The sequence below is a fragment of the Mauremys reevesii genome, linkage group 5 (assembly GCF_016161935.1).
Source record: "Mauremys reevesii isolate NIE-2019 linkage group 5, ASM1616193v1, whole genome shotgun sequence".
Classification (NCBI taxonomy): domain Eukaryota; kingdom Metazoa; phylum Chordata; order Testudines; family Geoemydidae; genus Mauremys; species Mauremys reevesii.
The window spans coordinates 136,106,383-136,130,082 of record NC_052627.1 but is presented as its reverse complement, the minus strand read 5'-3'; the positions used below and the strand labels follow the sequence as shown (position 1 = coordinate 136,130,082).

General features: G+C 52.8%; 1 protein-coding gene across 11 annotated transcripts in view; it reads left to right on the top strand.

Moving 5' to 3' along the window:
* DYSF (dysferlin) overlaps window positions 1-23,700 on the top strand; it is a 282,294-nt gene that overhangs the window by 124,497 nt on the left and 134,097 nt on the right. For all 11 annotated transcript variants that reach the window (XM_039540940.1, XM_039540938.1, XM_039540935.1 and 8 more), the window contains 8 exons: window positions 958-1,150; window positions 7,223-7,378; window positions 13,617-13,748; window positions 14,761-14,927; window positions 16,913-17,027; window positions 17,792-17,897; window positions 19,191-19,333; window positions 22,609-22,782. In XM_039540940.1, coding sequence (XP_039396874.1) covers window positions 958-1,150; window positions 7,223-7,378; window positions 13,617-13,748; window positions 14,761-14,927; window positions 16,913-17,027; window positions 17,792-17,897; window positions 19,191-19,333; window positions 22,609-22,782 — 1,186 coding nt within the window. The remainder of the gene's footprint in view (window positions 1-957; window positions 1,151-7,222; window positions 7,379-13,616; window positions 13,749-14,760; window positions 14,928-16,912; window positions 17,028-17,791; window positions 17,898-19,190; window positions 19,334-22,608; window positions 22,783-23,700) is intronic.

Sequence of the window (23,700 nt, the reverse complement as noted above, 5' to 3'; positions counted from 1 at the left end):
CTGCACTTGTCCTTGTTGAACCTCACCAGATTTCTTTTGACCAAATCCTCTCATTTGTCTAGGTCCCTCTGTATCCTATCCCTACCCTCCAGCATATCTACAACTCCTCCCAGTTTAGTGTCATCTGCAAACTTGCTGAGGGTGCAGTCCACGCCATCCTCCAGAGCATTAATGAAGATATTGAACAAAACCGGCCCCAGGACCGACCCTTGGGGCACTCCTCTTGATACCGGCTGCCAACTAGACCTGGAGCCATTGATCACTACCGGTTGAGCCCGACAATCTAGCCAGCTTTCTATTCACCTTATAGTCCATTCATCCAGCCCATACTTCTTTAACTTGCTGGCAAGAATACTGTGGGAGACTGTATCAAAAGCTTTGCTAAAGTCAAGGAATAACACGTCCACTGCTTTCCCCTCATCTACAGAGCCAATTATCTCGTCATAGAAGGCAATTAGGTTGGTCAGGTTAAGGGACTTGCTCAGCGTCACTCTGAAAGGGCTGGGAATTGAACCTGGATCTCATTCTGTTTCAGTTGGACATTGGTTTTTTGATATGTCTATAAGGGTAGTTCAAAAATCATTGAGTTTTAACATGAAAACTCTTAAACAGCTCAGCACAATGAAGATGCTGTTGAGCTTCTGTAATATTTATCTTGCAGCTTGAGCCAGCTTATATTTGTGCGTGTGTGTGTGTGTGTGTGTGTAGTGATGCACAAAGCTCAGTTACAACTCCTTTTCGGAACTCATTGCAATAGTGCCTCAGGGCTGTAAGTGTGGTTTGAACCTTCCTTGCTCCTGGCGCGTGTTCCCTCCCCAAATACCTCTTTGGTGGCTTGTTATTTTTGCATAAACTTGCTCATAAAAAGAAAGTCCCCAGTAAAGCCATTGCTTCACAATGCACAGCTAATGTTGGCCTGTTTCTCTGTGCTCCTTCCTCCCACACCCCCATCTGCAGCCAGCCGCTAGTCGAGGTCAGCGACAAGACAGCCAGCACCCATCTGGATCAGTACATGTACAAATTCCGCAGCACCAACCTGCACCAGATTATCCAGGCAGCTCTGAACCTGAAGCATGAGGATTCTGACCTGCAGACAGTGCTGGACCAGGCTGAGGACTGGCTCTTGAGACTAAAAGCCATGGCAGAGGAGGTAAAAGTGGGGGTGAATTGCTTTTGCCCTGATGAATCTTTATCTTTCCCACCCAGCCCATCTTGGTGCTATTACAGGCTTGTTTGAGGTAAGCCATCCTAGCTGGGAGCAACTCCTTAGGATTTGTCTATTTAGGGAATGTTAGGGGGTGTCTGCACTTAAAACACTACAGCCTTGCTGCTACACCAGGGCAGCGTTTCAGAATAGACACTGCCCACCTCCCAGAGAGATGGTGGCTAGGTTGATGGAAGATTTCTTTCATCGGCCAACAAAGGGACTTAGGTTTTTCTAACACCCCTGAGCAACTGTAGTTATGCCGACCTAATTTTCTAGCGTAGCTCAGGCCTTAATCTAAATGAACGGTTGAAGCGGATTAGTTAAACCCCATTAAAACCCTGTGTGGATGCTCTCGTTGAGAATTAACATGGCCTTAACTTGGTTTTGTTATAGTCACTTTGGAAGCAAATTAAGTTAAATCGAATTAAGGTGAACAACCGCATAGGAGTTTAATGTGATTTAAGTAATCCACTTTACATTGACATCTTTAGTTAATTTGGATTAATTTTCCAGAGTGTCCGCATAGCAAATTTGCCAGTAGAACTTTCCAAAACTGATGCATGCTAGGAATTGTGCTCTTTGAGACTCAGCCATTAACCAACCCACCAGGGGAACAGACGATGGTCTGGAAATTAATAATCCCCACCAAGCCTTCAGCACTAGGCTGTTTGCTTCATTAGGAATGAGATAGTTTAGGACTTCCTTGGGATCTGTGGCTGCTCAACTCTTGCCAGGAGCTTCCAGGTACATTAAACTCTCCTCTAGTTGAAGCAAATGGTGATATTGGCACAGATTATCAAAGCCTGTTAGATGCCTAGGGGAGTTAGGCACTTAAATTCCTTTGAGAATCTGGGCCATTATTCTGTGCAGCAAAACCTGCCTAAGCGCTCATTCCGGACCAGTGAAAAGCAGTCACCTATTGGCAGCTGGTTCTTAACTAAAAGCAGATCAAAACTGCATTGGGCATCTGTGCCAGTTCAAGTGGTTGCTCCAGGACAGGGGTAACCCTTCACCCATCCATGCAGACTCCCGCTGGGATCTGAGGACGAAACTGAGTCCTTTCCATTCCACACCTCATCATCTCGAGTAGCAGGGGCGCTCCAGGTAACCCCTGTGCAGTCCCACTTCCTTCAGAGGGTTTGCAGAGCTGTCACTACACTTGAAAATGTTTACCGGTATAACTGTGACAGTGAGGGAGGTGATTTTCACCTACGTGGTTATGCCAGAAAAGCCTGCCTGGTGAGTAGATACAGTTATGCCGGTATGAGGTGCTTTGTACCTGTGTAACTTATTTCACTTCACTGAATTGGAATACGCTATACTGGTGTAACTGCACGTCATGCTGGCATAACTGCATCCGTGCTAGCCTTGCAGTTCTGCTTTAATTATGCCATTAACTAATTAAAGGGACAAACTTTTAAGCGCAGAGCAGGCCTGGTGGGAACCTAGTCAGCAATACTGTTGCTGATGCACAAGCTAGAGGAGATGTTTAGCTCACCCTCCCATAGCTGGGCTGGCTCTGAAGGGCTAAGGGCTTGTCTGTACATGGAAGGTATTCTGGAATACGGTAGAGAGTGAATTTAAAGTGCTATAGCTATTCCAGAGTAAGGGCTGGTCTACACCGAAAACGTACATCGGCATAGCTGTGCCGACCTCGCCCCTGACGTCAGCAGCGCTAGGTGGATGGAAGAATTCTGCCTCTCGGGCATATAGTACCGGGAGAACGCTGTAGTGCGCGTCTACACTGAAGCGCTACAGCAGCGCCGCTTAGCCTTCGAGTGTCCGCGTGGGGAGCTGCTCGGGTTGATTTCGCCGTGTGGCTAAGCCCGAACACGAGGCAGAAGCGGTAAGAACTTGTCTGAGCCAGTCAGGTCAGCAGATCTGAATCTGAGGCCCCTGGCGGGGCAGGTCTGGTGAATAAGAAGATGCTAGTTGTACATGGGGCCTACACTTTACGCCACCGCTCTCTGATCTCCAGAACAGTTTTTGGGGGAGTTTCATTAAAGGCAGTGGCTGGCTGGGTTTCTAACCTCAGAAGAAATACACAATACAGACAATGTCGCCCCGGTCAGGTTTGCTTTTAAGCTGGCTGGCTTCCCAGCGGGTGAAGGTCCCCACTGTGCAGAACGCCAGTACCAGGGCCTGTGCATCCCACCTAAGCTCTTGATATGCGGAGTCCATAGGCTGATCCTCTACACAGGGGTGAATTTTATCCATCAGCTTCGGTAGCAATCGGTTTGGCTCCTCTTTGCCACACTCTGTTCTAGAGGGGGGTGCAGGGGCATCCAGATCTTTATCCAAATGTCCCTAAAATTCAGGGGTGCTGGGGAATCTAGAGGTTCAGGTTCAGCCCATTATCCAAGGTAGGGCCCAGCCCCCCTGTTTGGATCCCGACTCCCTGAAATCTGGGCGGTGTTTGGATCTAGGCTAGCGGTCAGTCTTAGCTTTATACCTTAAATGGCAGGATTTAGAACATCCAGAGTCTAGCCTGTTAATCTGGGGCGCAGGCCCTGCTTTCCAAGCCATCAAACCGATTTTCAAACCGAGGGGAATTTGCCAGCCCAACTGCCAACTCCGACATCAAAGGCAGGAGTTTGGAAGCCCCCTTAAAACACTCGTGTTTGAAAACTGGGCCTGGTGGTTCCTGGGGTGGTGTCCCGGGTCATGGGACGCCCCTTAAAACGAAGCCGTGACATTTGGTAGCAAGGTGCCAGAGTTGGAGCTTGATTAATTCCCTCTACATTCAACCTATGCCACACTTATCCCTATAGGGCGTGAGACCCTCCCCCAAGCCGTGGCCAAGGCAGTTTTACCATTGATTTCAGTGGGAGAGTAATTTGGGTTTGAATGCCCAGGGCCAGAACCTCAGCGGCTGGAAATCACCAGTGACTTCAGCGGAGCTATGTTGATTTGTACCAGATGGGGTGCTGCTGGTCCCCAGAGTCCTCACCCAGCCAGCAGCACTTTGTAAAACCTGGGCTGGATTCTCGGAGGGGCGGGGGGGATCCATCTCTTCTTTGGTTGTTCCAAGATCCTGGTCAGGCAGCTGGGGGTGTGTGATGTTGCAGCCCGGTGACTGTTTCTGTGATCTTTAAAGCCACCCGCAGTGAAAGCACAGCAGAGAAGGAGCCGGCCTCCCTGCCTGGGGATTGGAGCCACAGGAAGGGTTTTGTGGTGGTTCTCCCTTAATGGGATCTAAAGTCCCTCGCTCCCCTTTGGGGACAGGCTATTTTCACCCCCCAACAGACCTTTAGCACTGAGGTCAGCACAGGAGGTACCAGGTGCCCTTGCCAGCCGCTGTGATTGTGGAGTCAGAGACACTCTCTCAGGGGGAGAGGGAGGCACATTTCAGAACGTGGGCCAGCAGCCGCAGTGGTTTCTGGTTTGCGTCTCTGCCAGCCGCAGCTTTGAAACAGAACATTTGGTCCTGAAGTCATAGGGCTGGCAGGCCAGGCACAGTCTCCGTCCAGCCCTGCGAAGGGAGTCGGCTGCCCTTGCTTGCCTGCCTCCTGCTGGCTAGGGCCGGGCATCCCGCTGCCTGCTCTGGCTCTCCCCTCGTGGCTGGAGGGGCTGAGCTGCGGAGGAGCCACCAGAGGGATGGGCAGGAGAAATGCGGCTTTCCAAACAAGTCCTCAGAGGTTTCCTTAGACATCAGTGGCCCGATCCTGTGCCCTGACGCTGGGGGAGCGTCTGCTGAAGCAAATAGGATGCTCGGTGCTGAGGATAATAGTCTAGGCTGTTCTGCTGCTGTTTCCTTTACTGGATTTCTCTTTGCTTCCTCAGTCACAGTCTCTGTCTCTGCATTCATCCTCCATCCCCCCTCTGTCCCCCCTCACTTGTCCGAAGGCGGAACTCGATAACTTCAGCGTCTGAGCTACAATTTCTAATGCATGGTGTTCGGGTGGGCTTGAAATCCCCACCCCCCCGCCCGAGCCTGGAGCTTTACACTCTCTAGCATCGTCCTGCAGGCTGGGGCTCGCTGGGGAATGGGCAGGTGGCAGAAGGGGAATAGTGGGGTAACATGATCTCTGTGCTCCTGAGTTAGGACTGGCCACGGGACAGCCACTCTATCTGTCTTGATTTGAATTGTTGAGCTGGCGAAATGGCAGCCCCGCGGCACGACCTCTAGTGATGCACAGAAACTACCCGGCACTGACACAAATGATGCCAGTGTAACTCCTCCCCCATGGCATCAGCAGGGTTTGGGCCGACGGCACCAAAGCATAGAGTGCTACCACCTGAGCTAAAGGAGTCAGTCCATTAGCTGGCGGCAGCAGTAGGCTCTTATCCTCTTTCTGGAGCAGCCACTAGAGAAAGATGTGACCCACATCGCGCAGGCTTGCTGCACAAACCCAGTTAGTGGGCCTCACTCATGATTGCAGGGGGTGGGGGGGTTCAGTGATCATATCCCAGTCAGTCCTTTCCTTCTCTGCTGTGTCTGTCAGCAAGGGGGCCAGGCATAGTGGTGGTTCTTGGGAGAAGGCCACCAAATAATCACAAGAAACTAACAGCTTGTGATCAGTTCTGATCTTGTGCTGGGTCCTCACCTTTGACTGACAGGCAGAAGGCTCCATAACTGAGCTACCCAGTCCCTGCTTGGGAGGTAGACATAGCGCACATGCCGAATGTTTGCTGAGGCGCTGAATCCTAGTGGAATGACCCTTCCCAGCACGTGTCTTCATCAGTGTGTGCATCCAGGACCTTCGCACGGAGAGCTCACACCTCTAGCACTTGAGCTGAAGGAGTGACACCCATAGACGCTGGGAGTGCTCCACCCCTGCTGTGCCCCCAGACCCCTCCACTCCACTCCCCCAAGGCCCCACCCACTTACCGCTCCTTGCTGTCTGCCCTCCCCCAAGTGACTCCCCCAGCTGCCAAATAGCTGATCATTGGCAGCTACCCAAACAGCTGTGGCTGATGGGTGCTGAGCACCCGCTATTTTTTTTTCTGTGGGTAGCGGGTAGGTGCCCACATCACTTGGCAGCAGACAGTGTCCCTGTTGGCACCACCAGCAGAGACCAACTAAACCATGGAGACTAAACTGCTGAGATGAAGCCCACCACAGGATCCACTTGCCTTGCCAGGCCGTCTTTGCTCTGTGCGCAGCCAGCAGCCTTCAGCCTGCAGGGCAGGAGGAGGAAGCTGCAAGGGGTGTGTGTGGTGTCTCTGTGACTCCGGGGCAGAGTTTCTCTGGGCGGCATCCACTGGCCCTTGGACTCCTCCTTGGGGCAGTGGGCACTATCTGGGGTCCTCTGCTCAGTGTCCCCTTCTGGATCCCTTGTTTGGACCCTGGGACCTGCACCCCTACCCCTGTGTTAAATTCTGGGGTCTGTGTCCTCCTTTTGTTGCTATTGTGAGCTCCACATTTAAACAGGCTGACACCACACCTGATGCTTTTGTGCTGAGGGCTTTTGGAGACCAGGGGGCGTCCTCCCTCCTTCCTGCTGAGGTCAAATAGCCTGACCCCTTTCACGGGCAGTGAAATTCACACACAGCAAAACACCCCCCAAAAACCAGCAGCTGATTCTGAGGGTCTGCAACTACTGAAGGCAGGAGTGGGTCTAGCCACCTAACAGTGGGGCAGTGTGGTTGAGTGGGTAGGGCCCTGGTTTCAGACTTGAATTCGGTTCCTGACTTTGACCTGCTGTGTGATCTAGGACAAGTCTCAGCCGTTTGGTGCCTCAGTTTCCCCACCCACCCTTTTTCCATATGGTCTATTTTGGTGGTAAGCTCTTTGGGGCGAGGACTGTCTTACTCTGTGTTTACATAATGCCTAGCATAATGGGGCCCTGTTCTCCACTGGGGCACGTAAGCGTTACTGTAATACATTAATAATGATGGGTCTTTCCCGTCTGCTTTCTGCGACCCTGCCAGCTGCCTGCTCCGTGGTGAGGCCTGCTGAGATTCCACCGCTCCCCCTCCGCGTCTCACTTTTCAGCCTGGATTTCTGTTGATTCATGGTATTGATTTGGGGAGGTTGAATAGATGCGATTTGTCTGCCACCATGTTTTCCAGCCCCAGAACAGCCTGCCAGACATAGTGATCTGGATGCTTCGAGGAGACAAGCGTGTGGCTTACGCCCGGGTGCCAGCCCATGAAGTTCTTTTCTCCAGGACCGGCGCCAACTGCTGTGGCAAGAACTGTGGGAAACTTCAGACGATATTTTTGAAAGTAGGTTGGGTTTTTCTTTTTGAATGTGTATTTGTTTTTAATAGCAGTTTCTCTCCCCTTAAAATATAACCAACAAAACCCAGCAGGGAAATCTGTAAACAGGGAAAAAATAAACCCAGCGGTGCCTGCAAAAATAGCAGATGTTTAGGGTTTGGATTCCGCTGCTATTTGGGATTGCAAGGTGAGGGAGAGGGGAGAGTGCTCTGGTGATTGTCTTTGCTCCCCAACTGTGCAGAGGACCCCCCTGCTTGTGGTGTTTATCCACAGTGGGTGAAGTTTGCTGCCTAGTAGTCACCTGGGAGTGAAGAGATCTGGGTCAAATCCTGGCTTGCTGAGTGTGCTTGGGTAAGTTGTGTTGCCCCTCTGTGACTCAGTTTCCCCATCTGTAAACGAGGAACATGGTACTTGGCCTCTGATGTTGGAACGAAATATACTAAAAATTATTAGCTTTCTGGAGGAGGTGGATTCCACACCCCTACCAAAGGCACGTAGAGGCGTTGGTGTCAACTGCAGCACTACCCCCGCTTCATGGGCATAAAAAAACATAGAATCATAGAAGATTAGGGTTGGAAGGGACCTCTAGTCCCTAGAGGTCATCTAGTCCCATCCCCTGCTCAAAGCAGGGCCAATCCCCAACTAAATCATCCCAGCCAGGGCTTTGTCAAGCCTGACCTTAAAAACCTCTAAGGAAGGAGATTCCACCACCCCTAGGGAACCCATTCCAGTGCTTCACCACCCTCGTAGTGAAATAGTGTTTCCTAATATCCAACCTAGACCTCCCCCACTGCAACTTGAGACCATTGCTCCTTGTTCTGTCATCTGGTACCACTGAGAACAGCCGAGCTCCATCCTCTTTGGAACCCCTCTTCAGGTAGTTGAAGGCTGCTATCAAATCCCTCCTCACTCTTCTCTTCTGCTAACTAAACAATCCCAGTTCCCTCAGCCTCTCCTCGTAAGTCATGTGCCCCAGCCCCCTGATCATTTTCATTGCCCTCCGCTGGACTCTCTCCAATTTGTCCACATCCTTTCTGTAGTGTGGGGCCCAAAACTGGACGCAGTACTCCAGGTGTGGCCTCACCAGTGCTGAATAGAGGGGAATTATCACTTCCCCCGATCTGCTTGCAATGCTCTTATTTATACAGCCCAAAATGCCATTAGCCTTCTTGGCAACAAGGGCACACTGCTGACTCATATCCAGCTTCTCAACCACTGTAACCCCAGGTCCTTTTCTGCAGAACTGCCGCTTAGCCAGTCAGTCCCCAGCCTGTAGCGGTGCATGGGATTCTTCTGTCCTAAGTGCAGGACTCTGCACTTGTCCTTGTTGAACCTCATCAGATTTCTTTTGGCCCAATCCTCCAATTTGTCTAGGTCACTCTGGAGCCTGTACCTACCCTGCAGCGTATCTACCTCTCCCCTCAGCTTAGTGTCATCCACAAACTTGCTGAGGGTGCAAGCCATCCCGTCGTCCAGATGCTTAATAAAGATATTGAACAAAACCGGCCCCAGGACCAACCCCTGGGGCACTCCCCTTGATACCGGCTGCCAACTAGACATGGCGCCGTTGATCACTACCCATCGAGCCCGAAGATCTAGCCAGCTTTCTATCCACCTTATAGTCCATTCATCCAATCCACATTTTTAACTTGCTGGTAAGAATCCGCTGTTCACTGGGGAGCTGCTCCTGCTCACACTCACAAGGGGAAAATGTCTCCTGGTGCAGTAACCCTCTCCAGAATGCCCGTTGGCACTGATTTGTGTGCCTAACACCAAAGTTTTCACTGCCTCCCTCTTTCCCTGCGGGGCAGAGTCAGCCATAGAACTTTGTGAGCGTGGTGGTACTTTGGGTGGGACTGCGACACTTACTGGACATGATGAGCCGGACCTGGTTTGATGTCACTCGCTGGTTTGAAGTAGAGTCAACAGTGGATTCTCTGCCACTTGAAGTCTTTTTAAATCCTGATTTGAGGATGTCAGTGACTCAGCCAGAGGCTAGGGGTCTAGTGGGTGGGTGAGATTTTGTGGCTTGTGACATGCAGGAGGTCAAGCTAGATGATCCCCATGTTCCCTTCTGGCTTTGAAGTCCATGAGTAACACAGGAGGTGATCAAACAGCTAGGCCAAAGCACAGTCGTTCTCCAGCTGGCCATCTGTCTTCCTCATCACTGTGGTGTCACTCAATACTGCTGGGATACAGGGACATACAATTCTTCCCGTCTTACAGTCGAGCTGAGGCAGAGTGAGATTAAGTAACTTTCCCTAGGCCTCAGCTAGTCTGTTTCCCGAGACTCACAGCCACAGGTCTTTTATTGCAGTGTAGATGTACCCAGAGTCCCTTCCTCACAATTTCTGTCCTCGGTTACTTCTGTTCAAGGCTAACCTCCTGGTTCAGCATGGGTTAGGTTCCTCTGTAGCTGCTGGCTCACAAAGGGATAAGAGCCTACTAGTGCTACCAGTTAGCCATTCTTGTAGCTCCCGTGCTAGAAGCCTGTGCTTTTTAGCCCAGAAGCATCTGGGTCCGATCTCCACTAAGGGCCAGGATTTTGAGATCGTTTCACCACCCTCTTGCAGTCAGCGGGATTACCCAGCTGTAAACGAGGACAGAATTTGGCTGAGGAGGTTTTAAATTCCCAACCCGCAGCTACCCAAATGAACTGAAGTTATGATCCCCTTGCCAAAGAAAGCTTCTTATGTCTCGAATGAAATGTCTTCTCTCCAGTCCTCCCCGTTTGGGAGCTGCAGCTCTAAAAACAGCTGGCAGAAAAGGAAGAACCAAAATATTTTGTTTTTTTCCTCAACTTCAGCTACGGATGGAAAACTAGCATCACTGAAAAAAAAAAAAAGCAAGTGAGAGCGAAGAAACCAAACGAGACATTTCACTGTTTATTTTTTCTATTTTTGTTCAAATATGTTGGCCGCTTTCAGTGTCTTAGTCTTGAAGGTCGTCTCACCAGTAGATAAACATCACCAACAGCTCTGCAGAGAGTCATATCCTGTCCCCTGCTCCTTGCTGGGTAAAAATAGGTCAGCAGCCCACAAGACTGCTGTCTCATGGTTTAACTGCAAGCCAGGACACCTGGGTTCTATCTCTAGCTTGCTGCGGGACCTGGGGAAAGTCACTTAACTGTGCTCTGCCTCAGTTTCCCCTGCCTACCTCGCTCCCAGGGGTGTTGTGAGGAATGGTATGGAACAGCTAGATCTGGTCTGGAGCTTTTCAGAATAGTTTTTTGTTGGAAGTATCTCGATTCACCAACACTTCTCACAGGAAAGGGTCAGTCAAAACGAGAGAGAGAGAGAGCACTAGTGAGCACTTTCCGCTTCAGTGTGGCCTGTTGTCTAGTGGATAGGATGCTCACGTGGGAGACCTGGATTCAAGTCCTTGCTTTGCCTGAGTCGCAGTGGGGGCCTTACTATTGACTATTCTGCAGAGGGTTTGTCTCTCTGGCTTTTCAACAAACTATTCAAAAGGTCTTAGTTTCATCCCGATGCAAAACAGGGAAGATTTTGAAACCTTGAACATTTTCATGGGACAGGAAAACCGTTTCCCACCTGGCTATCGTAACAACTCCTTCCCTCCCAAAGAACCAGTCTTCATCAGGGATTGAGCCCTGGAGCACAGACCTCCACCACTTGTGCTGTTGGAGTAACTCCACTACCTGGCTGCAGTAGTAGGCTGTTACCCTCTAGTGGCAGGGCACACAACATGGTTGGCAGTTGGGAAGCCGTTTGATGTTGTCAGATGCCATACAAGTGCTGAGCTTTATTGTACATCTCCCTGGCTACCAGGGGCAGCTCTATGTTTTCTGCCGCCCCAAGCACGGCAGTCAGGTGGCCTTGCATGCCTGCGGGCGGTCCGCTGGTCATGGCGGTGTTTCTGCGGGTGATCTGCCGGTCCGGCGCCTTTGGCGTAACCACTGCCAAATTACCGCGGGACCGGCGGACCTCCCACAGGCATGCTGCCGAAGGCTGCCTGACTCCCTCCCTCACAGCAACCGGCAGACCGCCCGCCCCCGGCTTGCTGCCCCAGGCACGCGCTTGCTGTGCTGGTGCCTGGAGCCGCCCCTGCTGGCTACATAAAGAGCACAGAGCAGATCCATTTACCCCTGAGAGGTACCAGCCCATGCACTTAATTACACAGTTTAGAAGCTTTTTAAAGAGAAGGGACCAGATTCTCCTCTCATTTACCCAGGTGTCACTCTGGAGGTGTCCTTGGCTCAGAATTTGGACAGAATTTGGCCTCAGCACATGTCCACATGCTGTATCATTAGCTAAGGCAGTGCTAGCTGGTCCAGACTGCTGGGCACATGGGGGGAGCTTGCAATCTTTGATGCCAGCATCTGAGGCCTCCCAGCATGGCAATGCATGTCGTGGTTAATGTGCTTCTGGCCAACACCCCCTTGTGTCCGTCAGTCCCCTTTGCATGCTGGGGATGTTGCATTGGAGTTCCAGGCCCATGGGCAGTGGCTCATGGCCTTCTCAGGCAGCTCTCCCTGTGTGTCAGACTCACGCTTTGGCTGTAGCAGCCTGTGCCTGCTGCTTCCCATTCCTGTGGGCTCTGAGCCGGTAGGGAACCGGGGCTGCCCCACAGCCTTTCTGTTGGTAGGCTGGCATTTGGCACAGACCAGCTCCAGGGCACTGGTGGTGCTTTGGGGCCCATCACAGGTGCTCACCACAGGACGGTGGGCACTGGTGGAAAATCAGGGCCTTCCAGCTCACCTTATCCACCCCTCAATCCAGAGTGACCCTCCATAGGGGAGCTGCAACCACAGAGAGTTCTTAATGGGCAGAATCCCTAGAGCCTCGGGGCTTCGTCCCCAGAGCAACCAGCACAGGCTAGAGGGTGCAGCAGGAAAGTCAGGGCCTGCCAGAAAGGACTTCATGGCCTCTTGACATCATCCTGTCACTCAGCATTTAGAATTATAGAATATCAGGGTTAGAAGGGACCTCAGGAGATCATCTAGTCCAATTCCCTGGTCAGAGCAGGACCAATTCCCAACTAAATCATCCCAGCCAGGGCTTTGTCAAGCCTGACCTTAAAAACCTCTAAGGAAGGAGATTCCACCACCTCCCTAGGGAACCCATTCCAGTGCTTCACCACTCTGAGTGAAAAAGTTTTTCCTAATATCCAACCTAAACCTCCCCCACTGCAACTTGAGACCATTGCTCCTTGTTCTGTCATCTGCCACCACTGAGAACAGCCTAGATCCATCCTCTTTGGAACCCCCTTTCAGGTAGTTGAAAGCAGCTATCAAATCCCCCCTCATTCTTCTCTTCTGGAGACTAAACAATCCCAGTTCCGTCTGCCTCTCCTCATAAGTCATGTGCTCTAGCCCCCTAATCATTTTTGCTGCATTGTCATTGGCTCCTGGACCCCCCCTTCTTCCTACCCCTTGCCTGCCATGGTCACCCTTCAGCTGCCCAGCCTCACTCTCCCCCACCCCTTTCTCTGCCTCAGTTTCCCTTTGCCTGCCCCCTTTACCTGTAGACTGTAAGCTCTTTGGGCCATGGGCAGGCAGCTCCCCTCCCCTCCGTGCATGCAGCCCCCTGCCCAGTGTGGGCACTACCCCAGCTAAAGGATGGAGGGAGCTGAGCATCCTAGGCACAAAAATCTGGAGCACCAGCACCAGCTTGTTTTTCGGTAGTAGGCTGCCACTGCTCTCTGGAGAGTAGGAACCGGGCATGGCAGAGACCGGGATGTGGGGCAGTCGTGCCCAGTGGTTGGAGCAGGAGTCAGGCCCAGTGGTTGGAGCAGAAATAGGAGCCCGGGGTCAGAGCCGAAGTCAGGAATCAGAGCCGAAGGGCAGGACTGGGTTATCTGGAGTAACGCAGGTGCAGCAGCGGGCAAGTACTCTGAGCACCCACTGAACTGCTGCTGGGCTTAAGCCCTGGTCTGCTGACAGGTGGAGCCAATCAGGCAACTGACTATAAGCCAGCTGCTCTCATTAGGTTGCCTGGAGATTGGCTTTGCCACAAGCCCTGATCCCTAACAGGGCACAGCGTGTGGGGGGCAGCGTGGGGTTCTGGTGTCCGAGACCGGGTTCTAGGCAGTGCAGCCACTATAGGTCACACCACACACTCCTTTCCATGCCTGCGTGGCCATGTCATTGGCTGCACAGGAGTGAGTAGGGCTCTGCTTCCACCTTCTCTCATCCTTATTGGATGGGTGTAGCCCTGAGAAGCCCTTACCTTTAACGGGCAGCCGCTGCCCTGTGGCTATTAATTGGGTTCCCTTTCTTTGGCAGTACCCACAGGAAGCGGCGATGGGCCCCAAGATCCCGGCCCAGGTGCGGGTTCAGCTCTGGTTTGGGCTGGCTGTAGACGAGAAGGAGTTTAACAAGTACGCGGAAGGGAAGCTCTCCGTCTTTGCAGAAACCGTGAGTGGACACCAGTGTTCCCTCTAACTTTTCCCACCCTGTGCGGAATGAATTTTGTCATGTGCACCAAGATGGAGGTGATATGTCACACGTCACCTCCATATTGGTGTACATAACAGAATTCATGTGGCGGGGTGGGGCCGAGGGGTTCGGTGTGTGGGAGGGGGCAGAGGGTTGGGGTATGGGGGGATGAGGGCTCTGGCTGGGGGTGTGGGCTCTGGAGTGGGGCTGGGGATGAAGGGTTTCAGGTGCAGGCTGCCCCAGGGCTACAGCAGGGAGAGAGGACTCCCCCTAGCTCGCTCTCTCCACAGCAGCACCTGGGCTGGGGGGAGAGGAGAGGCACCTCTTCCCGCTATGGTGGGCCAGGGCACCTCTCCCCTGGCCAGGGCAGGTCCAGGCTGGGCCTGGTTTCAGGCTGGGGGAGGGGCGCCTGTCCACTGTCCATGGCAGGTCTGCCAGGGCTGGGTTCCCTGAGCCCTGCCCGGCACTTAATAGGCTGCTGCGCAGTCATGCGGCCGCGCAGTTTACAGGGAACTTAGGTTGGCACTGAGTTTTGGATCCTTGAGTCCTCCCACTTCTTCCCGCTAGGGGCGCTAATGTGGCAGGTAAGCGTCCTGCCCCAGAAGGAAGTGAATTCAGGGCTCTGTGGCGAGTCGGTGCAGAGGAGGACAGTCACAGTTCAGCTGTAAACACAGTCATTCCAAGCAGACCCTGAGCCAGGAGACTGGAGAAGGGGGTTGGGTCCTTCACTTCTGGGTCACTAATTCAAATCTCGCTCATGTCAACAGCCACTGAATATCACGGCCATGCTCTTTGGTGGCCTGCATGGAGTTGGCTTCTCAGGCCACTCCTTCGAGGATATCCCTCAAAGTGCCTCTGTGATGGAATGCTCTTCCCTGTGTAATAAATTTACTCCCACATAGCTGGTCTCTGGGGGTCTCTTTCCATGTTCTCGCTGTTCCCGTCAACCCAACTGTTACCCTGAAAGTGTCTCTCATTTCAATGTCTTAAGTATGAGAACCAGGTAAAGCTGGCGCTGGTTGGGAACTGGGGGACGACTGGCCTGACCTACCCCAAATACAGCGATGTGACCGGCAAAATCAAACTGCCTAAGGACAGTTTCCGTCCCTCTGTCGGCTGGACATGGGCCGGGGACTGGTTCATCAGCCCGGAGAAGACGTGAGTAGATTGCTTGATGTTATCTTGGTGCCCACAACTCAAGGAGGATGTTGGTCAACTGTAGAGGGTTCAGAGAAGAGCCATGAGAATGATTAAAGAAAACCTGCCTTATAGCAGTAGATTCAAGGAGCTCAATCTGCTTAGCCTAACAAAGAGCAAATAAGGGGTGATTTGATCACTGTTTATAAGTACTTGCAAGGGAACAAATATTTGATAATGGGATTTTCAGTCTAGCAGACAAAGGTTTAACAAGGTCCAATGTCTGCAAGCTGAGACGAGGCAAATTCAGAAGCAAGGTGCATATTTTTAACAGTGAGGGTAATTAACCATTGGAACATTTACCAATTTACCAGTTCTCCATCACAGATAATTTTTAAATCAAGCTGTGCTCTGGGAATTATCGTAGGGAAGTTCTCTGGCCTGTGTTGCACAGAAGGTCAGACTAGATGATCACAGTGGACTCTTCTGGCCTTCGAATCTTTGAATCTGTCCCTCAGCAAGGGGCACGGGAGCTCTCTGTTTAAATAGCATTTGTCACTTACAAGATGTTTCATCTAACGGCCCATAAACACCTAGGGACATGTAAAAAGCGACAAAGAGTCCTGTGGTACCTTGTATCAGAGGGGTAGCCATGTTAGTCTGGATCTGTAAAAGCAGCAAAGAGTCCTGTGGCACCTTATAGACTAACAGAAGTACTGGAGCATGAGCTTTCATGGGTGAATACCCACTTTGTCAGACACATGCGTCTGACGAAGTGGGGATTCACCCACGAAAGCTCATGCTCCAATACATCTGTTAGTCTATAAGGTGCCACAGGACTCTTTGTCGCTTTTTACAGATCCAGACTAACATGGCTACCCCTCTGATAAGGACATGTAGTGACTTGATAGCAAACCATCTGGCAGCCTAGAGGGATGTGGGTCCAGGGCCCAGCTCTTCCCCTGACAGCTGTTGAAAATTCCATGCGCTTCCTAAACTATTCAATCAAGATGATTTGTATTGCAGTAGCATCTCTCAGCCTCCAGTGTGGACCAGGCCCCCTGTTGCGCTAGGAGCTGTACAAACACAGACAAAAAAGATGGTCCCTGCTGAAAAGAGCTTCCAAGCTAACAAACTGCTGGCTCCCAGTGCAGAGCCCAAGTAAAAGAACTTTGGGTGTGGGACCTACCTGGGGGATTGGAGGGGCTGGACCTGGAAGCAGGTTGCGGGGAACTTCTGCAGCCCAAGAGCCACAAGAGTGGCCCGTGCTGGCTTGGTGGCCAGTGGATCCATTCACTGCACATACCCACAGGCCTGGTCCTGGTACCCACTGGTCTGTCCGTTGCCCTGGTCTGCAGCTGGATAGGGCTCAAGGGGATAAGCCGTGGCCTTTGATCCTGACCTACCTCGCCCATGTCTTGAGGTCAGACTGGATGATTACAGTGGTCCCTTCTGGCCTCGGAATCTGTGAATCTGTGAACTCCACCTGTCCCATACTTCCATAGACAGCGGCATTAGAGAGCTCAGCTGTCTACTGCACAGGACTGGGAGATCCCTTTGCACCACTTTCCCACTGCCTGGGGCCTCCAGGCAATGGGACCACGATCCATGGAGACAGTGGCCCTGTATAAGTGGGTGTTACTTCACCCACCATGGAAATGCAGCCACCTCTGGGGTGGGACATGGCAGCTGTTGAATGGTGCACTGCAACACAGGTTCACACAAGAAGCGAATCCAGCTGGAATAGTGTGTCCGGCTGGAACAGCAGCAGGGATCCTGCAGTTCAGGCTCATGTCTGCTTTGGAAACAGCTATAACTAGAGTAGTCAACAATCTAGCTGTATTTCCTAGGCATCTGCTCAGTGGCCTCGGTGAGCATTTTCCATTCTGTGGGTAACGGGCTGGGATCTAGGAGGCAGCAGCTGGCTGAAAGGACGAGAGTTTGTGGAGGCAATGCAGGGGAGCTCTCAGTCACTTTTCTTTCCCTCTCATCCTCCCTGGATGCAGGTTACTTTACGACACGGACGCCGGTCACATGAGCTTTGTAGAGGAAGTGTTTGAGAATCAAGTCCGGCTTCCTGGGGGCCAGTGGATCCACATGGCTGACGCCTACACGGATGTGGTGAGAACTTCCCTCGCTGGAGACTGAGGGAACCCCCCTGATTGTCCTGGGATTCTGTTCCTGGCTCTGCCACTGGCCAGCTGGGTGCCCCTGGGCAAGCCACTTCCCCACTCCGTGCCTCAGTTTCCCCACCTACCATATGAGGATAATGGTACTGGCTTGCTTTGTAGAGTGTTTTGAGATCTATTGGTGAAAAGAGCCAGGTTATTTATTAATAGTGTCAGTCAAACCACGCCCACATTAACCGAGTGAAAAAGTAGCCTGTGGCTTAGATTTTGGAATCACCTACAAATGAGTCAGTTTTCACATCTCAGACTTCAGGAATGTATTTGCTCAGAGGGATCCGAAAAAAAAGTTTAGATTCACTGAAACCATTTCACAGAGGGGTCGTCAGGAGATGACTGCAGCTCATCCACTGATCAGCAGATCCCCTTGTGCATTCTCAGGGAATCCATTCTGCACTGTCCGGCCAAGGGCTGTCCGTTTGGGGAGGGCTCCCTGTCTCATTGGTCCATATCTAGCAGAGCAAGTGAGTCCCTGCTGGGAGTCTCAGCACAACTCAAACAATGGAGCTATTGCAGCATTTCCATCTGTAGGTACTATTTACAAAGCAGCTGGGTGCTCTATGCTCCAGAGGACTCACAGGCTAGAAGCAGAACTGATACGAGTCAGGCTTTGTCACTAGCCATCTTGGAAGTCAGTGTGGGCTGTGGGCGCACTCATAGGCCGAGTATTGCTCAGTAAACGCTCCCCGTGTCTTCCAGAATGGGGAGAAAGTGCTTCCTAAGGAAGAGATCGAGTGTCCCCCAGGATGGAAATGGGAAGATGTGGAATGGGACACGGATCTCAACCGAGCGGTTGATGAGAGAGGTATGCCAGAACCTTATGTATATTTCAGCTTCCCCCCATCTCCCATCCCCCTTTACTCTGCCCACCATGGCCATAGCCTCTCCAGGGAGGAGCCCTGGACCCAGCTTCCCCATCCCAGTCTATCTGTCCCCCTTTGTCCACGAGAGTGACAAAAACATTCCCTCCCTCACTACGTGGGTCTACTCTGGTGCCCCACTGCAGTGCTTCCATTCACGTCCGTGGAAGCTGATGGATCCCGGGATGCCTCTGTGCTGGGAGATCTTTCCCCCATCAGTCTAGCACGAGGACTGCTCCGCTGATGTTAGCAGGGATGGAAGCGCCCGTGCTGGCAGGGCGAAGGCGTTTTTACCCCTTTGTTCGTGCTGGACCAGCAATGGGAAAGGGGCCAGCGTAGAAGAGGCCAGCAGATTCCTAGCGCAGCCATAGACGGGATTCCTCACCAGAAAGATACCGACAAGTGGGAGAGAGAGCAACAAAAGTCCCCTAAAGGGACTGCCGCTGCTTTGACAGAGCCAAGCTAAAAGGGGGAACGTGCCCATGGCTGCTGAGCCTTGGAAGGGTGTGAATGCCAAGGAGGAAAGCAATGTGTAGGGATACAAGGGGTTACTAGGAGGAGGGTGAGATGCAACTGGGCTGGATCTCAGCTTCCTGATCCTGCGAAGCAGTCAGCTGGGTAGTGTGCTCCCATAGGACGGGGTAGGCACCCCATCACATACTTTCTTATTGAAGGGACCATCAGATTACTTAACCTGGCAGTCAAACCAAAGCTGCTGTGAGTGGGTCTTGAGGCAGCACTGGGACACCCCACTGGAGTTCAAGACCAGCACGTTAACCACTCAGCCCTCCCAGATGGACAAAGGTGGACTGCAAACCAGCCGGGACAAATGACTAGAAATGCTGGGAACCATCTGGATTCCCTAGAGGGATTTGTTCTAAGGTCACACCCTAGAGCTGAATGTCCACAGAGCAGCCCCCTGCATGCATCGGCAGTAGGGCATGTGCACCCAGGGCCATCTGGTCCAAAGCACGGCGCTTCTAGCACTTGAGCTAAAGGGGTAACTCTGGCATCCGGCAGCAGTAGTAGGCTGTTATTCTCCGTGTGGCCAGCCACTCGAAGGGGAAGTGACACACGCTTTCAAAGCGTGTTGCAGGCAGATTCTGGAAAGCGAGTTTTGTTATTTAGGAAAACCCCAACTGAAATTGATTTTGAAAGTGTCTGCAATGACTTAGGGGTTAGATGCAAAGGCAGCTGCCCGATCCCCGCGTTCACCCTGGTATCTCCTTTACTCTGAGGCTGGGAGTACGGCATCTCTATCCCGCCAGACCGCAAGCCCAAGGCCTGGGTGCCAGCAGAGAAGATGTACCACACTAGCCGGCGCCGGCGGTGGGTGCGGCTCCGCAGGAGGGACCTTAAGCAGATGGAGGCTCTGAAAAAGGTATGGAGATCCCAGAGAATAATACCTAGGGCCAGATCCCCAAATGGGGTCCATTGGTGTTGCTCTGTTCCCAGCTCTGCCACTGGGCTGCTGGGTGACCTTGGGCAAGTCGCTTTGCCTCAGGTTCACAGTCTGTAAAATGGGGGTGATGCTACTGACCTCCTTTCCAAAGCACTTTGAGGTCTGATGGAAAGCCCTGTTTGAGAGCTACATAGTATGACTTCTGGGGTGGGGTATGACTCTACCTGCGTAGGGGGAGAGAATTTGGCCCTTGGATGGTATGCTTTTCTGGGCAGGGACCTTGGCTTCCCCTCGGCCTCAGAAGCACCTGGGACACTGACACAATAGGAACAATTGTGAGGTTATTGCTGTTGTTTTATTATTAAATCAATGGGGCAGGTCCCCAGCTGGTGTCAGTTGGCCGTAGCTTCATTGAAGTCAATGGGGCAGGTCCCCAGCTGGTGTCAGTCGGCCGTAGCTCCATTGGAGTCAATGGGCAGGTCCCCAGCTGGTGTCAGTCGTCCGTAGCTCCATTGGAGTCAATGGGCAGGTCCCCAGCTGGTGTCAGTCGGCCGTAGCTCCATTGGAGTCAATGGGGCAGGTCCCCAGCTGGTGTCAGTCGGCCGTAGCTCCATTGGAGTCAATGGGCAGGTCCCCAGCTGGTGTCAGTCGGCTGTAGCTCCATTGGAGTCAATGGGGCAGGTCCCCAGCTGGTGTCAGTCGTCTGTAGCTCCATTGGAGTCAATGGGCAGGTCCCCAGCTGGTGTCAGTGGGCCGTAGCTCCATTGGAGTCAATGGGGCAGGTCCCCAGCTGGTGTTGCTCAGCTGAAGATGATGGAGCTCCTCCAATTCACTCCAGCTGAGGAGTCGGCCCATTGTCTCTGAGCAGCTGACAAAGGCCAGTTATTCCAGTCCCCATTGAGGTGGGTCAGGGTTGTTGTCCCCCGCTGCACAGATGGGGCAATTGCAGAAGAGAGGTCCAGGATCAGATTTGCAGGAATAGCTGCCATGTCAGCGTGCCTCCGTTTTCAGATGAGCAGAGAGGCTAGCACAAGGACTTAGACACCACTGGAGCCCATTTAGCCCGTACATTAATGGCCGGAGATCGGTCCCTATGGGCATGGGGGATCCAGGCTTTGTGCCAGCAGCTTTGCCCAGGGCTGGGTTTCCACCTCCCTGCCTAATTTCTAAAATACTCCCAGCATCCGGCTGTCTCGCTGCTCCCCGCTAGGTGTCGCCATTGGCCCAGGAATGCAGTTGAAACAGCTGCAGCCTGGAGGCTTGTGACAGTCAAACTCCCCCAAGATTTTCTCTTTTCCTCTTTCACTAGAACATGCAGGGAGACCTGACCACCAGACCACTGCACAGCGGGTGATCAGGCCCCCGTGGCTTTCCAGAGGCTCCGATAGGATAGCGACATGGCACGGCAGCCTCTGAAATCATCCCAGGGCACCTAAGCTCTGCCAGGCAGCCCCGCAGGGGAAGGGCCTGCCCCGTTAGTATTGGATGAAGAGAACTCGGTGCTGGTGAAAGGTCCCAGCTCTGCCACACGCCTCCTGGGGGTCCTTGGGCAAGTCACTTAGGCTCTCTCCACCCCCCGTTCTCCCTCTGGCGAAGTGGGATAGGAATCCTGCCTTTGTCTGTTTAGATTGTAAACTCATTGGGGCAGGGACTGTCTATAGCCATGTGTTTGTCCAGCTCCCAGCACAATGGGGCCTGATCTCAGCCGGCTCCTACCGCCATACAGATACACGAGTGATGACATTACAGTGGATGCTGATGTCGTCACCTTATCCAGAAGACAGGCAGAGCTTCACCCGCCCCCAACCCCAGGCCTTAGCTGTAATCCAAAGAGAGGGGGACTTGTCTCCAGGGTCCAGTCGATCCTCCAAGGAGCTCAGATTCGCTGGGCAGGGAACTGAGTTGCCTGACTCATTTTACAGGCTTGTCACAGGGGAAGGACTTTCTGATCCCTGGCCATATGTGAAACAGTGACCGAGAGTTGGGAGCCTCCAGCTCCCATTACCAGTTCTGCCCCGCTGTCCATCTCAGTGTAAATCCAGTGCAGAGGGTCTAGGGAGAAGGTATCTACCATGTTTACCAGCGAGGACCCGTCAGGAGCCCCCTGCTCACTGGCGAATAACCAAAGAGGGGCAGGGAAGGAACCATACTGTCAAGCTCTGAAGTATTAGATTCAGGCAGAGAAACATGGGGGATGTGGGCAGCGAGGAGAGAAACTTTTTTCCTTTACAGTGGGAAACTCTGTAGTCACAGTGCCTTGGCCTGCAACTGCAGCAGCTCCCCCAGGCTCCCCAGCTTGGAGGGGAGACCTCCAAGGAAAACAGGGTGCTGCGGGGGACTCGGTAGGTGGTGCCCTTCCCCTCGAGTCGGAGCTGAGCTCGTGCTCTGCGTCAGATGAGCCGTGAAGCGAAGCGCTTGGCTGGCCTGTGGTAAGAATCAGGGTGTTAGCTGACTTTGGCAGCCTGGCAACATTAGAATGGGGCTCAGTTACTTTCTGCCTAGCTCAGTTCCCCTGCAGTGTCAAGTGCAGATGATCTTCTTTCTTTCTTCCTAACTGCTCCTAGGAGTGGTGTGAAACACGGACTGGGCGTATTTATTATGTGTAGTGGGGCCAGGTCTAAAGACCCCAGTCCAGGGTCGGGGACCCATTGTGCTAGGCGCTGTACACACATACAATGAACAGATGGTCTTTGCCATCCAGAGCTTACAGGCTAAGACCCAGCTCCTCAAAGGTATTTAGGCACTTAGTTGCCATTTAAATCAATGGGAGTTAGGCTCCTAAATACCTCTGAAGATCTGGGCCTAAGTAAACAGTGGCCTTGTTTCACCCCAGAGGTAGCTACACATCAGTAGTGAGTAAATTATCCCTCTTTGGGGTGCAAAGAAGATGGTAGTGAATGAAAGCCTGTCCTCTGGATGGCTCTGCAGTGCCGTCAGATTAATCTGGGGTCTCAGCACAGTTCCTGATTAACGCCAAAGAACCACCAGCAACTGGACCAATGGGGCACCCGTTCTAACTACCAGTGATGAATGGGTCTGGGGGGATGGGGCAGCTCAGTGGGAGCATGGGGGAAGCTTGCCCTGTGGCTGCTTGTCCTGGGCCTGCTCTGTGAGTACTTGACACCACTTTCCAGAGGTCAGTCCGGCTCCTGGCATCAGCGTTAACCAGGAGGGAGCCGGGGAGCGGATCTGTCCCCCTGCAGACAGACCTTCCTTGCAGCGCTGTGATTCCCCTGCTCTCTGCCCCCACGCAGCACAAGCAGGAGGAGTTGGAAGGTGAGGGCTGGGAATACGCCTCTCTCTTTGGCTGGAAGTTCCACCTCAACTACCGCAAGACGGACACCTTCCGCCGCCGTCGCTGGAGGCGCCGCATGGAGCCGCTGGAGCGCACCGGAGCGGCCGCTGTCTTTGCCCTGGAGGGCGCTTTGGTAGGTACCCGGGCAGGTTTTATTGCTAAAAGTCCTGGGGTTTCGGAAGAGCCAGGAAATTCAGATCCAAATTATCTGATAGATTGTGAGGCCAGATGGGACCATTTGGGTCGTCCGGTCTGACCACCCGCAAACCACGGGCCAGAGAGTTTCACTCAGCGATTCCTGCAGCAAGCCTGGCTGAGCTAGAGCAGATCTTTCAGAAGAACGTCCGACTCCAAGTGATGGAGAACCCTGGCCCTTGGCAGCGGTTCCAGTGGTTTATCACCCTCCCGGTACCTTATTTCCAATAAGAATATTCCCACTTCCCAGCCACTGGATCTTGGTCTGCCTTTGGCTACTCAACTAAAGGCAGCTGCAGGGTGTGGGTCTGGCTCTGTCTCTACCAACCCAACTCCAGTTGGCTCAACCAAGGTGGAACTCTCCTTTTGGCTCCTCCTGGAGTTATGGGAACACGTGCTTCCCGGGTCAGGTCTGTGCTGCTGCAACATGCACGATGAACACACAGGTGGGTCAGAGTCATCCTTGTCTCTCCCTGGAGTTACACCAGGGCTGGATTTAGCCCAGCGAATCTGGCTTCCAGGCTCAGGGGGATTGCTCAGCAGACTTGCTCAGCGTACCTGTACGGGATAGTGAGAAAGGGAGCTGAAGAGGGCTCTCCAGCTGGGGCGAAGGCAGCACAGTGCTTATCACCATGGCTTGGGAGAGGCTGTCCCAGCAGAGCTGCTGCTTAAGGATTGTAAGGTCCCAGTTCAAGTCCCAGCTGCCCTGGCAGTGAATCTGGCCATCGACCAGGGCAGGGATCCCACTCAACTAGTTGTTGAATCTACAGTAGAATCTCACCAGTGTCAACAAGGAAACCCAGATATTCTCCAGAATCATAAACTCTGGCTCCAACCTGCCTTGGCACTTAGATCT